The sequence below is a fragment of the Perca fluviatilis genome, chromosome 6 (assembly GCF_010015445.1).
Source record: "Perca fluviatilis chromosome 6, GENO_Pfluv_1.0, whole genome shotgun sequence".
Lineage (NCBI taxonomy): Eukaryota > Metazoa > Chordata > Actinopteri > Perciformes > Percidae > Perca > Perca fluviatilis.
In genome coordinates, this window is record NC_053117.1 from 1,664,580 (window position 1) to 1,683,923 (window position 19,344).

Here is a 19,344-nt window from a genome sequence, read left to right on the forward strand (position 1 = left end):
TCGAAAGATGGTTCCATCTACTTGACAGCCAAACAGTCTTGGGAGCCATTCAAAGAGTCAGTTATGGGTACAAAACCTTCTTTGCAAATAGAGTGGGTGAAATCCAGAAGGCTGGACCGGTTCAAGACTGGTGGTGGATCCGGGGAGACCTAAACATAGCTGACATCATAACAAGAGGGGGTGCTCCTGAAGATTTGATGGAGAATTCCACATGGCAAAACGGACCAGCATTCCTAAAGTGGCCAGTGGAGGAGTGGCCTATAAAATCATCTGGAGAGGTTGCAGCTCAAGCCAGGGAGAGTGTAAACAAGCTCCAGATGAAGGCATTCTCAGGTGCATTAACAAGAGCTCAAGCAAAGGCAGTTCAGCAGAAAGAAAAAAGCCAAAAAGGCACCCAGGAAAGTCCAAAGAGTGACACTCAAGACCCTCTGGTAAACCCAACTCTTCTTCTAGGAAGGAAGCCCACTAGCTGGGTTAAAGATCTTGTGGATGTAAGAAGATTCAGTAGCCTGTCCAAACTGGTGAGAGTCGTTGCCTGGGTTTGTCTGGCTGCTAAGCAGTGGCTGAAGAGAAAAGGCCGGGCCCCTAAACAGTCAAAGTGGGAGGTAGGACCAAGCAAGCTGTGCTGACTGTCAAAGAACATGAAGAGGCACTCAAAGACCTCTTCCTCGCAGCTCAAGATGGTGCAGTTTTTTCAGACACAACTCTTAGCAGACTGGCCGTATACAAATAGGTGAACTCTGGACTGCTAGTTTGTGGAGGCAGAATCCAGATGTTCAACGAAGATAAGACAGCAGTGCCAGTTTTGCCTTTTGATGCATGGGTGTCCACACTGCTGGCACACGAATCCCACAAAGCAAACCATGAGGGAGTGGCAGGAACCCTCCTCCGGATGAGGAAGAAAGCCTGGGTAATAAAAAGCCGTAGACTTGCCAAGAAAACGGTTGACAGCTGTGTGGTCTGCAGGAAAAACAAAGCAAGACAGTGTCAACAAATCATGGCTGATCTGCCTCTAGAGCGAACTGGCCCAGCTGCACCTTTTGAGTTTACCACCATGGACCTGTTCGGCCCTTATGAAGTAAAAGATGAGGTTAAGAAGAGAACCAGACTCAGAGTATGGGGAATAGTCTTCTGCTGCATGGCTTCCCGAGCCATACACACTGACGTGGTGAGTGACATGTCATCTGAAGGATTCCTGCTAGCCTATCAAAGATTCACTTCACTAAGACACCCCAGGAAACTCTGGTCAGACCCTGGCACCAACTTTGTGGGAGCCAGACCTGCACTGGAGAAGCTTCACAACTTCCTTAACCAACTAAACAAGTCTGAACTTGAAGACACAGCTGCCAAGCATGGTACAGAATGGTCATGGAAGATCCACCCTGCAGACTCTCCCCATAGGAATGGTGCAGAGGAGGCAGCTGTCAAAGTAGTGAAACGGGGGTTGAACAACCTTGGTGGAGATGGCGTTTTCACATGGGGAGAATTCCAAACCTTTCTTTTCATGGCAGCCAACCTTGCAAATGAGAGACCCATCGATGCAAGAACTCAAAGCAGAGAAGACTGTGTAGAGTACATCACCCCGAATTCCCTGCTTTTAGGACGTGGCAATCCAAAAGGAGACCCTGGAGATTTCCAGTTTGATGGCTACCCTTACAAAAGACTTAAACATATTCAAGCAGAGTTAAGCCATTTCTGGAAGAAGTGGAGCCAATTGGCTGGACCTAATCTGTTCATAAGGAATAGATGGCACACCAGAGAGCGAAATGTGGCTGTTGGAGACGTGGTCTGGTTGGCTGACCAAAATGCCTTGAGAGGACAGTACAAGCTGGCTAGAGTGGTTGGTGTCAATGCTGACGGCAAAGGCATCGTAAGGGATGTGCTTGTGAAGACTTTTCCCAGCTATCTTGTTCACATCACAAAGGCAAATGGCAAAGATGCGCCCACAAGAGCAAACAGTGAGAGAACCAAGAAGCTTAAAACCAAAATCCCAGCCACAATACTCCATAGAGATGTCAGACGCCTTGTCATTCTACTTCCCATTGAAGAACAAGCAGAAGTGTGAAGGGCTCGTGTGACCTCTCTGGATTTGAAAAAACCAGGAGCTCAAGTGGGAGGTGTTGGGCTGAATCCTAGAGATGAGCCTCAAAGAACTACACTTCCCAGAGTGCACAAGCAGCAGCCAACCTGCTGCTTGCCTGGTCAGTCATTATCACTGATTTGGATCACCTGTTAAGACATGGAGGTTCTCAGTCATTCGAAAAACAAACTCCAGAGAGAAGTTGCTCCAAGTTCACTCGTATGTTCAGTCCAAAGACTCCAATGGTCAGTGAAATGTTTTATTTTATCACATGGTGTTTAAAATACTGCTTAGTATGTTTGAGGTATGATTATCTGCTATGTAAATTGGATGAGGAACACAGTGGTTAATTGATTCTGTGGTAAATGTGCTTGTCCTAAAACAATGTTCCAGTTTGAGAAAGTAAAAGTATAAGATACAAAAGTATAGTAACAAGTTAAAGATATTGTTGTTAAATTAAGTTAAATGTTAAATCTTTGTTAATGAATTTGGTAGTTCATGAAATTATCTTTTCTTTAGTTTGTGTAGCAGTCTGCAGTTTGTGGATAATTCAGTTAACGATTATTTAAATTGTTTAATTAAATATTTAAACTAAGTTTATTAATGTTTAAAGGTTTAAACTACTTTAAGTTCATTAATATGTTCTAATGTAAGTTAAATTCATTGAATGTTTAATATGTTTAACTAAAATGTTAACATTCTGTTCTGTCTTTAAAGGTTTACAACCTAAATCACTGAACAGACCAATCAACTGACAAAGCACAAGCAAAATAAAAGTGAGTTGGAAATTTGAGTTGTCCCTGTGTCCTTTGGATGGTGAACAAGAGTAGGACTTGACAGTATCTCTCAAGATCACCAAGTTATTACATTACAATATTACATTAATAGTATACTCCAATAAGTATATAACATTTATAAATTTCATTTTTTGCTTGTTGTCGTTATGTTATGATTTTGCAAATAAATCAGCAAATCAGATATGCATGTCTATTATGTCAAAAAGTGAATATATAAAGACCATCTACATGTCACAGTGCCTTTAAAGGAACAGTTCAATGCTATAAATCAATCTAGTTTGTTTTGGTGTGAGCTGCTGCCCATTATTGTTGCCCAGAGATGATATACATGATGGAACTACAGTAGATGGCACTTGGCACGTCAAATATGGAAGCATAGAGGCATGTGTTTGTGGCTGACAGCGCAATATGTAAAGAGTAATGGCGTTCTCCTTGGCTGAGCTTTAACCATAGACTGTAAATATTAATATTAACTAGTCTATGGCTGTAATGTTAGCTAGCTCATCATGTCTCATGCCTCATTGAAGCTAATTAGGAGATAATGATGTGACGTTTCAAAATGAGTTGCCTATTAAAGTGCCCATATTATGAAAAAAACATCACTTTTCTGTGATTTGGGGTGTTATTTGGTGTCTCTGGTGCTTCCGCACACATACAAACTTTGAAAAAATAAAAAAAAACTGTGTCCTAATACATCCATGGTGTCCTGCCTTTAGTCTCCGGGTGAGCTGTTCATAATCTGCACGGCTTTCCATGTCACTAGCCGAAATGAGGGGGCTAGGGGGCTAACCGTTAGCATGCTAGCGCTAGCATGCTAGCTCATTCTCAATGGCAAAACAACACACACAAATTCACCCTAATCTACAAAATAAATTGTACAGAACTACTTACATGTCCCTGTTGTAATGTGTAAGGTCTACAACAATAGTATGATGTTTACGACAGTGACTTTTGCGGTACGACTGCCGTCATACGTTGGGTATAGAATGTTGGCACTAAGCCCGCGAAGGTAGTTGGTCAGTATTCAACGACTGTATGTATGTGACATACCTGAATATGTTATCACAGTAAAGCATACTAACTACTCAACCTACGTCTGGTCATTTCAAACACCGAAACGGGAACATCACACCTGTTCTGCAGGTATTCCACGCAAAGTTGGAAGTGCGCCCTCGTTTAGAAGAAGTCTCCCGGCTAATCCTGCCTTGTACTGACCGAAGCTGGAGAAACGGCTAGCTAGCTCATGTGGTCCTTACCTAGCTACTGCGGCTGCCAACAAAGATGTTACAGAAGTTGAGATGTCTCACTCTGTAGCTAAAACAGAGACCTGACACAGGGTGAAAATAGGAGCTGCAGCAATGTGCAATACAACAAAAATATGGTGTTTTTTGAAAATTAAACCATGTAAAGCTATTCTGATACAATGTCAAATAACAATTATGAACGTGAAAATGAGCATAATATGGGCCCTCCTTCGCTTTTACCTGAAGAAAACCATCTCTTTTTTTTCTCAAGTATAATTTGTCCTCTACTTCTCTGTCTCTCTTCATCAGGCTGCATGGATGACCATGACTAGTTAAATGGTTAATAAAGTCACAAAGACACGCAACAGTTAGCTTAATTAACGTTAGTAGTAGTTTTGGAGCATGAAATACTGTGTGCACTAATACAACAAACACACTTCCTGCTTCAATGTCAGCACGGTTCTCTGATGTACAGAGACCAGACCAGCCTTGTCACCCGGTGCTGGCTGCATTCTGCAGTGTTTGAAAGCCATAACGTTACTCTGTCAATTAATGGGGAAGGTACCATTTGTCATCTGAATTTCCCGCTGTAGCCATTTTTTCGCTATGAACAGGGTCATGAGGGGGCGTGGCTGCGGAAAGATAGTGACCAGCCTCAGCAGAGTAAAAGTAGGCCTATCGATGATGGTTTATGTCTAAAAAAATTATAAAAATACACATTCCAACAAGAACATTTTTTCAAAAACAAAAACGTACTTGACCATACCAGACCATACACTAAATCCAAATAAAGTATGTATAGTAATAAGTAACTAGGAAAACTAACAAGAAGCCTAACAATCTGAGAATTGGACACAGCGAGCATTTAACAGTACACTTTTCATTAGGAAACACTCATCAGGTCATTGTGATTGGTGTAAAAAAAGACAGTTTAACATATTCTAGTAATGTGCAAAAAATATACAGAGAGACAAATAATGATCACACAGTTACAGAAAACAGGGCAAATGGGGGTAAAGTATGTCTTCTAGACGCCAGTGTAAAAAGTAGGCCTATTTTAAAGTGTGGCCAGGAAGACTATATCAAGAAGGAAACGGTAATACAACATTAAGGATGCCAACTGTGCATCCTTAATGCTGCTTTAAAGAACAATGTGCTTCAAAGAACATTTTCTACATATACAGTATATATGAACACAATTCGATCATTCTCAATTCTGCTCGCTGTCACAGTAAGCATACTCTCACAGACTACAGTATGGAATATGCCTATACACTAATAATTTTCTTCATAATAGTGTTTTTTTTTAAACAAAAATACACTGATTACAATAAAACCCCCCACCATATCTCGCAAAATAGTATTTCTATACATTTGTTCTCCTTTTCCAAAGCTTCCAACACCTACATCTTGCCACAAAAATTACTGATCCAAATAAACTGCTGTGTCCAAGTTAAATCACAGTTCATAATATCACTTGACTTGACATGTAGGATGCCTTGCTCAGTCACATACAGACTTTAAAGACATCCACTGGCATTTCACTTTACTTGCACCTCTGAAGTTTCCTTTGATCTAATTCAAAGACAGAAAAGAACTTGGCCTCCGGGGATCTACTTCCACTTTCTTCACTAATCTTGTTTGGTTGATTACACGGAAGTCAAAAGCTTTGTGCAAAGTGCTTATTAGTCCTGAAGTAAACAGCACCCTCTGCTTCTTTCTGTTTTCCTCTTAACAAACTGAACCTCCAAATGTTTGGAGTGTTAAAAGAACAGAGAAAATAACCTTAATTCTGTCTGACAAATTCAGACTATTTATGACCGATATATACAACTGTATAACCTTTGAAATGAAAGGAAATAAACAAACAAAAAATACGCTTTGCAAAGTCTTTTTACACTTTATCTTTTATTTACATGGATTCATTATACTGTTTCAATATAAAATACAAGATATAACTTAGAATCAAATAAACAAAAGAATCAAATACCCAAATTTAAATGTGTGCTCTTGAAATAAAATCATCCAATAGTCCTACATTGTAGCATGACTTTTTTCACATTAATATTTCAGTCATCACACACCGTGATCGTTATAAATATAATATATTTAATAAGTTAAGGTTTCATATGAAATGTTAACAAGGCACTTTTGTAAGGTTGCTGATTTAGACTTATTGAATGAAGTGATCAATTCTGTTCGACTCGAAAAATATTTTTTTCTGATTGAGACAGTTTACTAGAAATGCTTGCAGAGAATTTTGTTTTTTTTACAATTTTCTATTTATAAAGGACTCCTGAGCTGCAGTAATTTTACATAAATATAGTAAATATATAAAAGGACAACAGAACATAAGGAGCATAAACTTAACATGTAATCACAAATTAAACATCAATTCATAAAGAGAATTGTCACAATATCATTTGAATATCAAAGACATTTTGGGGAAAACTCTTATTTGCTTTATTGTCAAGAGTAAGATGAGGAGATGGATATCATATCGCTCTCATGTCTGTACGCTAAATATGAAGCAGCAGCAGCTTAGCTTAGCACAAAGACTGGGAGCAAAGGAAAACAGCTAGCCTAGCTCTGTCCAAAGGTAACAAAATCAGACTACCACCATCTCTAAGGCTCAAAAACTAGCACATTATATCTTGTTTGTTTAATCTGTAAACAAACAAAAAAAGACCCATTGTGTTTTTTATGTGGGGCTATGTGCCAGGAGATGTGACTTCCTGGAGCTTCCGCTAGTTGTCTGGCAACCTATACTATGACAACAAGACTCCAGGAAGTCACTACGTCACTACGTCTACGGTGCAAAGTGGATCACGCACATCATACCTACTTCAGTGTGGTCATGTGATCCTCTCTGTAATGCTGTTGGATAGTGGATGTTCGAAAAGTTTCATCCCTGCAGGAGCTGACTACAGCTGACTGCTGTGAGGGTGTGACTGGTGAAACCCATCACTCATAGACTCCAACTATTATGATGAGTAAAAGGAGTAAACCTGCAACCCCACACATGGCAAGGCCGAGAAGTTTCTGTCAAAAAGAGAAGGAAAGAGACAACTGCGTTACGTAACCTTTAAACCATTCGACGGCTAAATGAATAAATGAATTCATGGTTATATAGATGAATGAATAGATGAATGAATGAATGAAAGTTGTGTTTAAGGAATGGACGTTGTTGATTAATTGTTACTCACACAGTAGTTCTCAAACAGGGGGTTTGGTTAGTCCAACAGACAGGCCAACAATTAGTGCAATCACAGCAAGCAGGATCAACAGAGCAAAGGCAAGGATAATGTATTTCTGCCAAGTGAAGAAGAGGGTGTTATTTGAACTTCAATTCAAAGTAGGATACCGTTAAAAAAAAGGCTATAAACAGATTCATATGGTAGTTGTGACTTTGATATCTTGTATAATTGACAATGTTTTATTTGTGACAATTTAGCAACACAGAGTTAGAAAGGCACACATACCCTCCGGGATTTTTTCTGGTATCTCACTGCTTTTTTGGTCTCTTCTTTTGCACTACAAATGTATTCGACTGCATTGGAGACGTTCTTCTCAATGTTGTTAACCATATCCCCCTGTAAATGAAAGAATCATGATGCTTTTATTTATTGCATCTTTTATTGCGTTTTGTCTTGGTTAGGGTTGCAACGGTATACCGATTCCATGGTATGAAAATCATACCGTGTTTTTTTGCTTATCTACGGTATTGAACATTTTATTTTTTTATTTTTTCAAAAGTGAGTTTTTACACATATTTCCATAAAAAAGGTTTTAAATTTCAATTAAAATAAAGCGTTTGATCAACAACAATAACAAAAAAAAAATTCAGTTTTCATTCCTTTAAAGGTCAGGGTTAAGAATAATAATTGTGTAATACCACATTCCAGTGAAAACGGATACCGTGAAAATCTCACACCACTGCCACCCTAGTCTCGGTAGTATTGGTAAAGAAACGTAGTGGCTACATACTGGTACACTTGGGAGATATAGGAAGTGTCAAACTATTAGACGTTGAAAAATAAAGACTACATTTCTAATAGATAAAGAGAAGCTTTTACTAATAACCCTTTACAATTAGATGTAGCAGGTACCTGAGTTTCTACCAGCATTGCCATGTCCATGAACATCACATGGAGCTCTCTGATGCTCGACTCCAGACGCATGATGTCCTGGTGTCGCGACTCTATCTCATTTAGGGCCTGACGTGTGATCTGGGAATCAGAAATGATCTAAGGGAGAAAGACAGAGAGACAGGGTAAAATATTTTATCCCAAAGCACCAAACAAATGTTCCCAGCTGTGTGTGTAGAAAAAAAGGCCTGGCAGCACTCAACCCCACCCTAAATGTATTTCTCCATCACCACTAGATGGCATTAATAGCTTGTAACCCTGCAATAACAGTATACTGCGCACAGTAAAGCATGAGAAGACTTACATCAGATGTGAAGATAGATGGATTTCCGCTTTCTAACATGCCCTCCAGTTCTTCATTGGTGGTCACTTTTCCAGCTAAAATAATAAATAGCAGACAATGATTAACCAGCAATGAACCGAACCTAGAGAAGGGTTGTTAAAGACTTCTACTTCAACTGGATCCTAGATCTAAAGATGCCTCTGATTGCAACTTGAGGCCGTTTTTTTTAAATGTAAACTAAATGGTAGTTCCAAAACACCCAGATACTGGAGAAGAGGCATGATGCAGTTTCTGAAATTTGATAAAAAATAAGATATATTTTACAGGCCTGTGAAGATTTTATATTGAAAAGGCTGCAGCTACTGGTAGCTTGTTAGGAGAAAATTCAGAGTCCTTTTATTTTTGCTCTGGACTTTGATGCAGTATCTATCAGTCAAGTCAAGTCAGTGTTGCACTAATGTCAATAATGTAAACAACAAGTGTCTGTGCTTAGCCCTGGTACAATATATACTGTTGTGTGCTTAATCCCAGGATAATACAATACTGCTGTGTATAAAAGACTGTTTGTGGGAAAAAAAAAAGACCTTTTTGTCCCCCCCCCCCGCGAAAAAAAAAAATTTTTTCCCCCCCCGCCCGCCCGACACTGCTACAAACACAATGCTGACTTTTCCCCAAGTAGTAAGGATACATCACTTCCTCTTGGCTCTGTTTTTAGGCTTTAGAAAATCTAGCCCATGACAGGAGACTTTGGCCAATCACAAGTCATTTCAGAGATAGAGCGTTCCTATTGGCTGTTCTATTCCCGTGCGACAGAGAGTGGAAGGGGGCGGGGGAGCTGCAGGAAGAGGTTGGACTTTACTTCAAATTCTGGCGTTTTTTTGCTTTCTACCCACTGATCACCCTCTCCAACCCACACTGGTTAAACAGTAAGTGTGTGGCTACGACAGCTTTGGTGTCGAACGGACCACTACCGAAAATCTTTCCTGCCACATGCCATAAAACTGTACAATAATTTACAGCTGAGTGTGAGATAACTCTCTCATTACCTCACACATTACAGTATTGCACTATTATGCTACTTGCACATTTTTATTTTATTATTTATACTATGTAGGTTGTATATTTTTATTCTACGCTTGTATATACGTGTACATTCTTTTTCATTCCTCTAAGTATATTTTATCTTATCTTTCTGTATGTGTGCTGTGTCCATGTTAGTTGCTGCTGTGATAAAATCTATCTATCTATCTATCTATCTATCTATCTATCTATCTATAACTGCAGCTTTATGAATTCTTTTGTAAACCTACATTTTAAATACTAAACATTGATAGCAAAACATACTGCAATTTTAAACTACAACTTTTAGCGCAACAGTTGTTAACAATGCATTTATCAGTGGACTGCTAATTGAGATAATTCATTGTTGTCAGCTCCTGCTGTGGTTTTCAGTGTATTGCCGGATAAGGGTTGTATTTGTGACTAATATTAGAAGTGTCTGAGGAACAAAAGAAAGCCAGCTGCCCTCATAGAGAAACAGCTGCTGAAACTCTATAAAGAGAAAGCTTTCTTTTCCTGGAGCCATGCTTCCTGTTGTACAAAACCCTCCCTGGAGATACAGATCTCTGTGCAGGTGCTTACTGTATGTCACACACCTTTTGCGTTGGCTATTCCTCAGAGAGTCTGAGCCAAACACAGCAAAACACAACACTATGACAACTCATCGATACACAGCAAGCATAAAAGTCACCGCTGAATGTGAATGAATGATGTAAGTCCACAACGGCACAGGCCGAGGTTCATGTGGCCGTGCCAAAGAGGTGAACTACTGTTACACAGGCGGCCCGAGCCCTCTGCCCGTTTCCCGGGAAACGCAAACACAACGAGGCATCTCCAGTATCAGGCTCTTCCGTCTGCAGCGTGGAGAACCAGAGCCTCTCATTACTGCTGGCCGCAGGGACTGTGAGAGCCAGTCCTATTTTTTGCTTTGCGCTATTGTCTCGTGTTACTCAATGTGCATAATACAATGCACCTAATGCACCACACACTGTCTTTGCATTCGTTTGTCAATGTAATTCTGAACAGAGATGACCGAACAAAAAGTGGAAAATGGTGGACCAACTAATACGCTTGTATGAATGCTAATACACCTATATTGTTATTTACGCTGTATATTGTGGATTCTGTAGTTGTTGCTAGTTTACACATCCTGTTAATGCTGTACTCCTCATTTCCATTTATCTTTGTTTCTCAGTACCTAACTCTTGCTAGTCATGGATCTTTTTTCTATAAACCGGTTGGTGCTCTATTGTATAGCCTATTCTTTGATTAATTCTACTACTACAACTACTGCTCATTTAAGTTCCATCAAAACTCCCAACACATTGAAAATCTACTGTTTGGATGTGATCCATTGTGACTTTGGTTTGTGCAAAAGAGAACTTTGACATGAGAAGAAACCTGAAACAAATCCATCCAGAGAAGGAGAGAGGAAACCGGTGTGGTCTGTTTCCTGGATCCTAACGTGCTAACACAGCTTCAAGGTTTTATTTGTCTCTTTTATCTCTAGATTTACAAATCTTGACCATTCAACCAAATTCAAGCAATTGATGTGTTTAAAAAAAATAGGAGTATTTCCTGTTTGTAGTAACAATTTACTTTCATTATCATAACTTTAAAGTTTCAAAGACTACTAAGCCTCATGAGGGTTTAGGGGGTCCGTTATTTTTCACGTACTTATCTCCAGCTGTCTCTGGATCCTTCCTTTGCTTCTTTCCCGAAAGGACACTTGAGTCTCATTGTACTGGGTCATGACCTCCACAAACTTCCTGGACAGCACTGTGTGCTTAGGACAAGTGAAAAAAACAAGGACAGAGGGTGAGAATGTGGGCATTTCCGACTGCAGAATTGAATGACTTACTACCCTAATAGCAGTTCTGTACAAGATACTTACACTATTGAAATTAAAAGTACATTTGAATGCTCTTAATGATTATGCACCATCATATCTTGAAGAGCTCATAGTACCCTGTTGCCCCACTAGAGCACTGCACTCTCAGAATGCAGGGTTACTTCTGGTTCCAAGAGTCTCCGGAAGTAAAATGGGAGCCTGAGCTTTCAGCTACCAGGCTCCTCTCCTGTGGAACCAGCTCCCAGTTTCGATTCGGGAGGCAGCCATCGTCTCCACGTTTAAGAGTAAGTTTGAAACTCTTCTCTTTGATAAAGCTTATAGTAAGGGCTGGCCCAGGTTCGCCTTGGACCAACCCTTAATTATGCTGCTATAGGTTTAAGACTGCTGGGGAACTTCCTATGACACACTTAGCTCCTCTCTCCTCCTCCCTCTTTCATTCTGTGTGCATTCATGTCCCATTAATGCATGTTATTAATTTGGGGGGGGTGGCTTTTTCCCCGGAGTCCTTGTGTTTTCTCGCCTCGCAGATTTCCTTGGATTGTGGTGGCGCCTGGATCGTGTTAGCAGCTGCTGCTGTGGTCCTGCTCGACGCCCTGCTACGCCTCGCACTGCTTCTACTAATATTACTAGTCATAGTTCTATTATCTTCATTGTTACTATAATTGCCACTGTTCATCATGCCAACTGCTATAATTATTATGAATCATATTCCTATATATCTGTACCTGTGTATCTGGGTCCCAACCGGCAGCGGCAGATGGCCGCCCACCGAGAGCCAGGGTCTGCCTGAGGTTTCTGCCTGTTTAAAGGAAGTTTTTCCTAGCCACTGTCGCAACTTGCTCTTGGGGGGAATTGTTGGGTCTCTGTAAATTATAGTGTGGTCTAGACCTACTCTACCTGTAAAGTGTCCCGAGATAACCTCTGTTATGATTTGACACTATGAATAAAATTGAATAGAATTTAATTAAATTAAATGAGTATAAAATTAAAAGAAATGCAATGCCAATCAACACATCTTGTTAATAGTGAATGTGGCAGGTAAAGTTGTGAATTTCATAGTAAATAATTATAATACTCTAACATCTTGGATAAATCTATACAAAAACATTTCCCCCAACTGACAGATGATGATGATGATGATGATGATGATGATGATGATGATGAGGATGATGATGATGATCATGTATGAGCAGGAAAGTGTGTATGTGAGGAGTTAGCATTCATCAGCTTGTTTCCTGACCTGTGTTTTCTGGATCCTGAAGTCAACAGAGGATCTGTTAGCTACATCATCTTTGGGCAAACTTTGCTCCATGGCTTGAGAGAGAGAGAGAGAGAGAGAGAGAGAGAGAGAGAGAGAGAGAGAGAGAATAGAATAGAATACTTTATTCATCCCCATAGGGAAATTCACATGTCTAGGAGCTCAAAGAAGCAACCACATTTGCACACTAAAACACTAAAGTTATGATACATTAAACAACAGCAGGCAACATCTCCTTTGGTATGGTGTAGTCAATAAACAAGTGTGACAATCATGTCATAGTTGGACTCACATTTGAGTTTAGTTCGCACCACGTTGGCATTCCCTTTGATGTCATTGGTCAGTGCATCCAGTTGGTCCTTTGTTCCTTCGCACGAACACAAATAGGGAAACACGTCAGACTTGGTTTGGTGATGAGGAAAAATAAAGTCATTCAGCTAATCACTTTGCCTCTTTCTTTCTTCTGTAAATATTGGATTTGCTGTGATTTCATCTTGTAACTTGGCAACAACCCTTTTGGCAATATTACAGAGGTCACACACAGCACCAGCTCTTTGTTCCTTCCCTTGTGACCATTTTCCACGTCATGGATCTTAAAACACTGTACTGTGTTACATTAAATATAATCACTGAGGATGCCAGGGCACTGTAAACTGGCTCTTTGTCTTGCAGGGTCCTCAGGCTCACACACTGAACAAAGCCATTAGAAATACTTTGAAACTATATCTGATTAGTAAGAGAGATGGTACATTGTACACTGGTTGCCTGCAAACATTTGCAAATGACAGCATGTTTGAATTCCCGACTGTTAAAAGGTTCCTGACAGAACAAGTCAGAGCCCAAACTACGATGGTTTGTGAGTTTTGGGGCAAAACAGAGCCGTTTCCTTCACAGGTTTCCGGCCGGGCAGCCATTCATATACAATGAGGAGGAAAATGTAACAAAGGAAGTGAGACATTTTCACTCTGCGCCTCACAAGTCAAACTCCAGCCAAGCAGCTCTCAATAAAACTGAATGCACAAATGAATCCCTTGAAAACTACACAGACATGTCAACATTGAAATTGAAATGCCCTCGGAATTCTATCATAAAGACACACACTTACTGTCATCTGGGTTGGGTGCAGACAGGATCATGCTGTGCACCTTCCTCACCTCTTCCACTTGGTAGGAGATCTTATCAATGAGTCCTCTGACTTCTTCTACCTGAATCCATCAATAACACATCAGTATCTTGATCCCCAAACCTGTGCACATACTGGAAGTTGCAGTGATGATACCCACCCTTCTGAAGAAGCTCTCCATGAAGCCATCTCTGTCCACTGCGACTGCAACGTCCTCCTCTGCTCGTGCCCTACTCTGCACGGATGAAAAACGTGCGTGAATGACTTTTTGTGCAGCCAGAATGTCTTTACCTGTCAAGGTGTATATACAGTTAAAGCAAGACACTCACAGCAGTCAGTTCAGCCAATCGATCCTTCATCACACCGGCCAGCTTGTCTCCCGCCCAGATAATTCTAGTAAAAGATCTGGGTCATCCTGTATGTCTCCATGTGTAGAGTTAACATTGATCCACCTTACTGTGCACTATGAGGTCGAGACGGCTGAATTGGGCTAAGGAACAACAGCAGGCCTACGTTAACAGCGTTATTGAGGCGAGATAAATAGGTAGAGAGCGCGCCAGGCCTTCAAAAGTTTTAATAAAAAATAACGGTCGAAAGTGATTGTTTCTGGTCGTGTCGATATTTCTCACCGCACAAGCGCCAGGTCCACAATATCTCTTTCCCCGGGATCCGCCTCTCTCTCTCTCTCTCTCTCTCTCTCTCTCTCTCTCTCTCTCTCTCTCTCCCCGCCTCAGGGGGTTGGAGAAACTATAGTCCACCCCCCTTCAATTAAATTTGATCGGACCGTCAACAAACTGCATTAATGTAATCATATTCTGTTTTTGGGAGGGTCGGCATTAGAAAAGGAGGAATATTACATTACCTCCATTAAAAACTACAAGTATTAGTCTTTTTTGTGGTTTATTATACGAAAACCACAGTGATTTTTATCAGATGATGAATATTAGTTTGACAGCAAACACACCACCAGGCAGTCATACGAGAAGGTTTAATAAATAATAGATGCGCACAGCTGGTTGGACGCTAAACTACTGGCTATCTGGCCACACGGTGGCGCTGCTTACCTTGATATGTAAGCAAGTGGCCCTTGGCAGCCTGGAACATGACTAGTAGAGCTTCTAATGACTCCCCCACCTGTGGGTATCCTCCCAAACTATCACTATTTCACTTACAAAAACTACAAGAAAGACGAAGTGTGACCCACATCTCATTCGACACATTTGACATGACCACGATATGTCTGCAGGAATTTACAGTGTGAAGTAAGTTATCATATTTAGTAAATCTTCGAGTGGTTGAAATGTAATTAACCAAACCTATGAGGTCACTTCTAAACGGTTATACTTAGTGTTGCAGATACTGTATCTGTGCGACTCCAGTGATTTCTGGGTCTGCTTGCCTTTCAGAAAGCACCCATCAGCAGCATCCCTGTTGTTCCCAGAGAGTCCTGGGTGTTGTCCTGTAATTTAACCCAATATCGAAACTAGTCATGAGAGCACATGTTCATACGTATATTTTATCTAAACACCATTTGGATCGCACAGTGCAGATCCTGATCTCATTCATTCCCCGCGCAATCTCCAATTACGCATAAGTCATGCCATTTACGCACAGTTCCAACGCCCCTCCTCAGAAGATCCAAAAAATGACATCACGTTTTGCAATTCCCACGTTCAGTCCAACAAGCCAGTAAGGAGCTTCTCTTCTCCTGGCCATTTCCAGATGCAGCCACAGAAACACAAAGAAACAAGTACTAGTTTACTGTATCACGGATTACAGTTTTCTGCGTGGAAGTTAAAGTTGGTGTTCAGAATTTTATCATGAGAGGAACACTTCTGACGTTTTCCTGCCTCGTGCCAGAACACTAAATTGAATAATTTTTTTTGTTCTGGTACTGTAATTATTATTTATCCATATTTCAAAGATTGGACACATGGACTGATCAGAAATTTTCACAGCTTGGAATAATGAGTGACTCCTCCTGGATTCATCTTTGTTTGGGGATTTAATAGTTGTTTTCAGAAAAGACGTGTGTATGGTACATTTTTCAAAAGCTATGGAATTTCCTTTACGAATTCATCTTTTTTCAGCTTTTGTCTCCTGTATCAAGGTAAGATCATAAACACAACTATAGTCCCATCCTCTCATGTCATAGTCGGATCATCTTTTCTATAGCACCCTTTACAAATACATTTTATTTTTTTATTTACAGGTTTATGCTCAAGTGGTGAAGCATCCAGGTAGTAATGCTTGATTGCTTTCATTTTTCCACACTTTTGTGGAAGTTTTAAGTTGCCAAATTAAAATAAGATGACATTGCACAACTAAATACTAGATAAGAAATACATAGTGAACTGTAAAAGTGTTTCACCATCTGCTCACTGCCAAACTAGAAAAATGTGATTGATTTGTTCACTGCCCTACTCATTAATCAGAATAGTTTGTATAACTTTTACAGCTGTTGGGTTCATTATTATCAATCTTTTAATCCTCCTAAAATCCCAAATGGAGTGCCAGGAAAATCAGTTTTGAGTCATGGGACAGAGCTTGATTGGGGGGAAAGCCCTTTCTGGATGCTTGTTTACCCGTGAACTCTCCGTCCAGGCCTGCAGGTGTTGGCCACGGCCTCACATTATTGGCCTCTTGATGCTGTGGACGGAATCCATGAACTGTGGGACCAGATTGGAAACAGACCAGGTTATGTTAACGGAAGTAACATAAGTATGTGCATACATAAATAGATTGTGTATACTCATATGAATGCACCACCTAAATGTCTTGCTCTCTGCATGTACTCCACCACCCACCTTCCAGCCACAGCCATCATTCTTTTTTTTGTGTGCTGCTGTGTTCAGAGTGTTTATATTGTATGTCAGATTTATCACTGAAATTATAGAACACAATATTCATTTGGTGTGTGATGTAACTTATGATTTAAAATGCTGCAATACTTTACATCCCATAATCTGGAGGTGATAAAGGTATGAAAAATGTAGCGATTAGATCATTATTCTGCATCTTAGAGTTGTTTTAATTGGTGACGGACTGAAAGACAATAAAGTCTTCCACATGCATCGAGTTTGCAGCCGTGTGACTTTGTCACTATGTACCTTTTCATACAAATGTTTAAGTTGTAGAGGGATCAGGTATAGACTTGAGTCTGATGTGTGGAGTCACTCTGAGTTAAGGAAAATCCTCAAGTGAAGAGGAAAAGACCTCTTTGAGCGCTGCTGCCTCTGTGCACTCAGCTCAGCATCACTCTGTCTCATACCTGCACACCACGTCCCTCCTGTTGTCTTCCTCTCACTGTTCTCTTGTGTCCCCTGTTATGTGTCTATATAGGTGTGAATCACTGTTTCTCTCCGTTGTCTTTGTCCAGCTCTCAGAATCCACAACCACACTGTGCTCCCTTCCTCCCATAACTCTTCCTATGTGTATACCAATGACTCTGCCTACACTAACATTTCTGCAACAGTAGGTGAGAATCAATCACTTTCACCTCACTGAAATTAATTTGTGCATCACTCACCTGTGCTCTCTGTTGTCCTATCTGTATCTACACACGGTTGAGCGTGCGTTTCACACATTTCTCCTTGATCTGTCTTTTGTCTGTGCAACACGAGATGAGGAATTCTTAGCCTTTTAGTTGTATGTTATTGTTCATTAGCTTTAGTCAAACCAGAGTTGTTACATATTGATACATCTAAGCCACTTGTTTAATGCATTTGTATTCTTTTATGAGATACCAAGAAAGCTGTAAAACCCTCATCATCAGTTGCACAAAACAATTTATGATTTGTTGACTATTAAGGGACTTTGGATAATTTGATTTGTTGGGTGAACAGAGAACTGAACATCTGGATTATAAGTAAGTAGACCCCCTGGCTAGCTCATAATTTTCAAGCGAAATGATGCCCTTGATTTGTGCTTTGCTGCAGATATTGTTGAAGGAATGGTCAACAAGGGCATCTTTCTGAATGGAGATAACGGCGGTACCTTTCTCCACTTTGGAAACTACCAGAACTCTTGTATTAGTGACCCTACTTGGTGTGGTCCTGAGGGTGAGTGCACAGTCATTTCTGTACACGGCAATTTGGCGAAACCCTAATTATTTTAACCCCATTTCAGTCTTGTATTTATGGCTACAGGTGATTTTTCATCACTTTTTCTAGGAATTACCTTCTCCTTTTTTTGGAAAAACCATGAGGCAGAGTCACGTTTTGCTGTAGCCTCTGGAGGGAAAGTTATCTCTAATGGCTTCTCTGTCTACACCAATAACTATGGAGGATACGTGGAGTTTTACACTCGAGGTAACAACCACAGATGGAAGGCCAACATCAGAGTTCCAGGTACTGTGGATGAATTTGCCTTTTTTTATTACACACTGTTTTCCCATAGGCACCCATATGGAATGTATTTTGGTCTTGGAAATATATATTTTTTGGTTTTCAACCATAAATTGTTAGTTAGGTAATTGCATTCAAGGTTTTGTTAACTGAAACCAGATGTAGCCGCAGACAGTTGATTTGGCAAGTCAAGGGTATTTCTTTTTATCTTTTGCTGTATCACAAAACATATAATTATTATGGACGTGTAATAAGATGTGGTCATTTCCCTCTTAATAACAATAATGTTTGGTGATTAGAAAACGCCAAGTTGGATGACATTTGAAAAATAATAATGGTCTGAGTATGACCAATACTTTGACTTGTGAGAATAAAGATTGGATTTAAATGAGATGAAAAGATTTGGTAAACTGTTTAGACAAAATGGAAAAAGGCTTAAGGTTATGTGAAACTTTTACAGCCCACTGAGCCCAGTATTTTGTTCTCAAATGACTTCTGTCATCTTGTTTTTGCTGCAATTACTCAAGGTTGTGTTCACCGGGCGTCATAACTCAATTTAGATTTGAGTGTTCTGTTACAGAGATCCAACTTCATCTGGTTCTCATACAGCGTGACCATGGATGTATTAAGAGAACGAGTGTGACATGTCGAAGTCTCTGGACATCGGTCACTTCTCTCTCATGTGTGAGGAAAAGCCTTGAGGGTGATAGGTTAAACCTTGAGGTGCCATATTACCAATACAATTATCACTGAAGGCTAAGAATGTTACATTAGACATCTCTACATGAAGTGAAAGTTATAGCATTTAAGTGGGGGTGGTCTTTGGCACAGATGGTTCATATTCTAACTACAAATGAGATGTGCGCTTGGTTGTTTTGCTCTTTTGGTGGAAGTGTTTTCAGATGTGTTGTCTAATGGCCCGGGACTCCTTCTTGTCAATTTACTTCAGAGATACAAGGAAGTAAGTTCTTTGTAGTGTAAAATTTACTGGAGAGAGCTTGGACCAGAACAGACCCTGGCCTCAAGTTGTAACAAAGTCAAATGCAGTGTTTTGAGCTGAAACTAAGAGTCAATTAAATAATTAGATTTAAATGAATCAGCAACTATTCTGTTTAGCAATTAGCATCTTTTTAAGCCGTTTTTAACCAAGCTAG

The 19,344-nt window shown here is 40.1% G+C and overlaps 3 protein-coding genes across 8 annotated transcripts in view; 2 read left to right on the plus strand and 1 right to left on the minus strand.

Annotated features, from left to right (window-relative positions):
• Positions 1 to 404: 404 nt before the first annotated feature.
• Positions 405 to 2,953, plus strand: LOC120560673. Of its 2 annotated transcripts, none has more exons than XM_039803423.1 (2): positions 405 to 2,325; positions 2,798 to 2,953. In XM_039803423.1, exon 1 carries the CDS (start codon positions 773 to 775, stop codon positions 2,063 to 2,065), a length of 1,293 nt encoding a protein of 430 aa, XP_039659357.1. In that variant the 5' UTR covers positions 405 to 772; the 3' UTR covers positions 2,066 to 2,325; positions 2,798 to 2,953. The 2 variants fall into 2 exon arrangements, with proteins under 2 accessions (XP_039659357.1, XP_039659358.1); XM_039803424.1 differs by having other exon boundaries at positions 405 to 2,201.
• A 3,083-nt stretch (positions 2,954 to 6,036) lies between these two features.
• Positions 6,037 to 14,526, minus strand: stx2b (syntaxin 2b). Of its 3 annotated transcripts, none has more exons than XM_039803427.1 (11): positions 14,174 to 14,526; positions 14,005 to 14,074; positions 13,827 to 13,926; positions 13,014 to 13,088; positions 12,704 to 12,777; positions 11,289 to 11,397; positions 8,574 to 8,647; positions 8,231 to 8,368; positions 7,604 to 7,714; positions 7,328 to 7,433; positions 6,037 to 7,163 (listed from the first exon to the last, which is right to left on the minus strand). In XM_039803427.1, the coding sequence occupies exons 2-10, from the start codon at positions 14,023 to 14,025 to the stop codon at positions 7,338 to 7,340; spliced, it is 798 nt and encodes a 265-aa protein (XP_039659361.1). In that variant the 5' UTR covers positions 14,026 to 14,074; positions 14,174 to 14,526; the 3' UTR covers positions 6,037 to 7,163; positions 7,328 to 7,337. The 3 variants fall into 3 exon arrangements, with proteins under 3 accessions (XP_039659361.1, XP_039659359.1, XP_039659360.1); XM_039803425.1 differs by having other exon boundaries at positions 6,038 to 7,163; positions 14,005 to 14,079; XM_039803426.1 differs by lacking the exon at positions 7,328 to 7,433 and having other exon boundaries at positions 6,039 to 7,163; positions 14,005 to 14,079; positions 14,174 to 14,525.
• Positions 14,527 to 15,501: 975 nt separating this feature from the next.
• Positions 15,502 to 19,344, plus strand: part of adgrd1 (adhesion G protein-coupled receptor D1) — a 40,813-nt gene continuing 36,970 nt past the window's right edge. For 2 of the 3 annotated variants that reach the window (XM_039803416.1, XM_039803417.1), the window contains exons 1-6: positions 15,502 to 15,954; positions 16,057 to 16,084; positions 16,449 to 16,565; positions 17,224 to 17,322; positions 17,783 to 17,905; positions 18,017 to 18,193. In XM_039803416.1, the coding sequence (XP_039659350.1) occupies positions 15,880 to 15,954; positions 16,057 to 16,084; positions 16,449 to 16,565; positions 17,224 to 17,322; positions 17,783 to 17,905; positions 18,017 to 18,193 (619 nt within the window). In that variant the 5' untranslated portion in view covers positions 15,502 to 15,879. The remainder of the gene's footprint in view (positions 15,955 to 16,056; positions 16,085 to 16,448; positions 16,566 to 17,223; positions 17,323 to 17,782; positions 17,906 to 18,016; positions 18,194 to 19,344) is intronic. The other variant, XM_039803419.1, reaches the window with a different exon arrangement.

What these genes read in the sequence shown, in the direction of transcription:
- stx2b (XM_039803425.1), bottom strand. Translation starts at nt 14,203, where the DNA reads ATGAAGGATCGATTGGCTGAACTGACTGCT. An exon ending in GATTGGCTGAACTGACTGCT is followed by an intron (nt 14,080 to 14,173) that starts GTGAGTGTCTTG and finishes TCATCCGTGCAG; the next exon opens with AGTAGGGCACGAGCAGAGGA. An exon ending in ACCAGAAAAAATCCCGGAGG is followed by an intron (nt 7,434 to 7,603) that starts GTATGTGTGCCT and finishes TTCACTTGGCAG; the next exon opens with AAATACATTATCCTTGCCTT.
- LOC120560673 (XM_039803423.1), top strand. Translation starts at nt 773, where the DNA reads ATGTTCAACGAAGATAAGACAGCAGTGCCAGTTTTGCCTTTTGATGCA.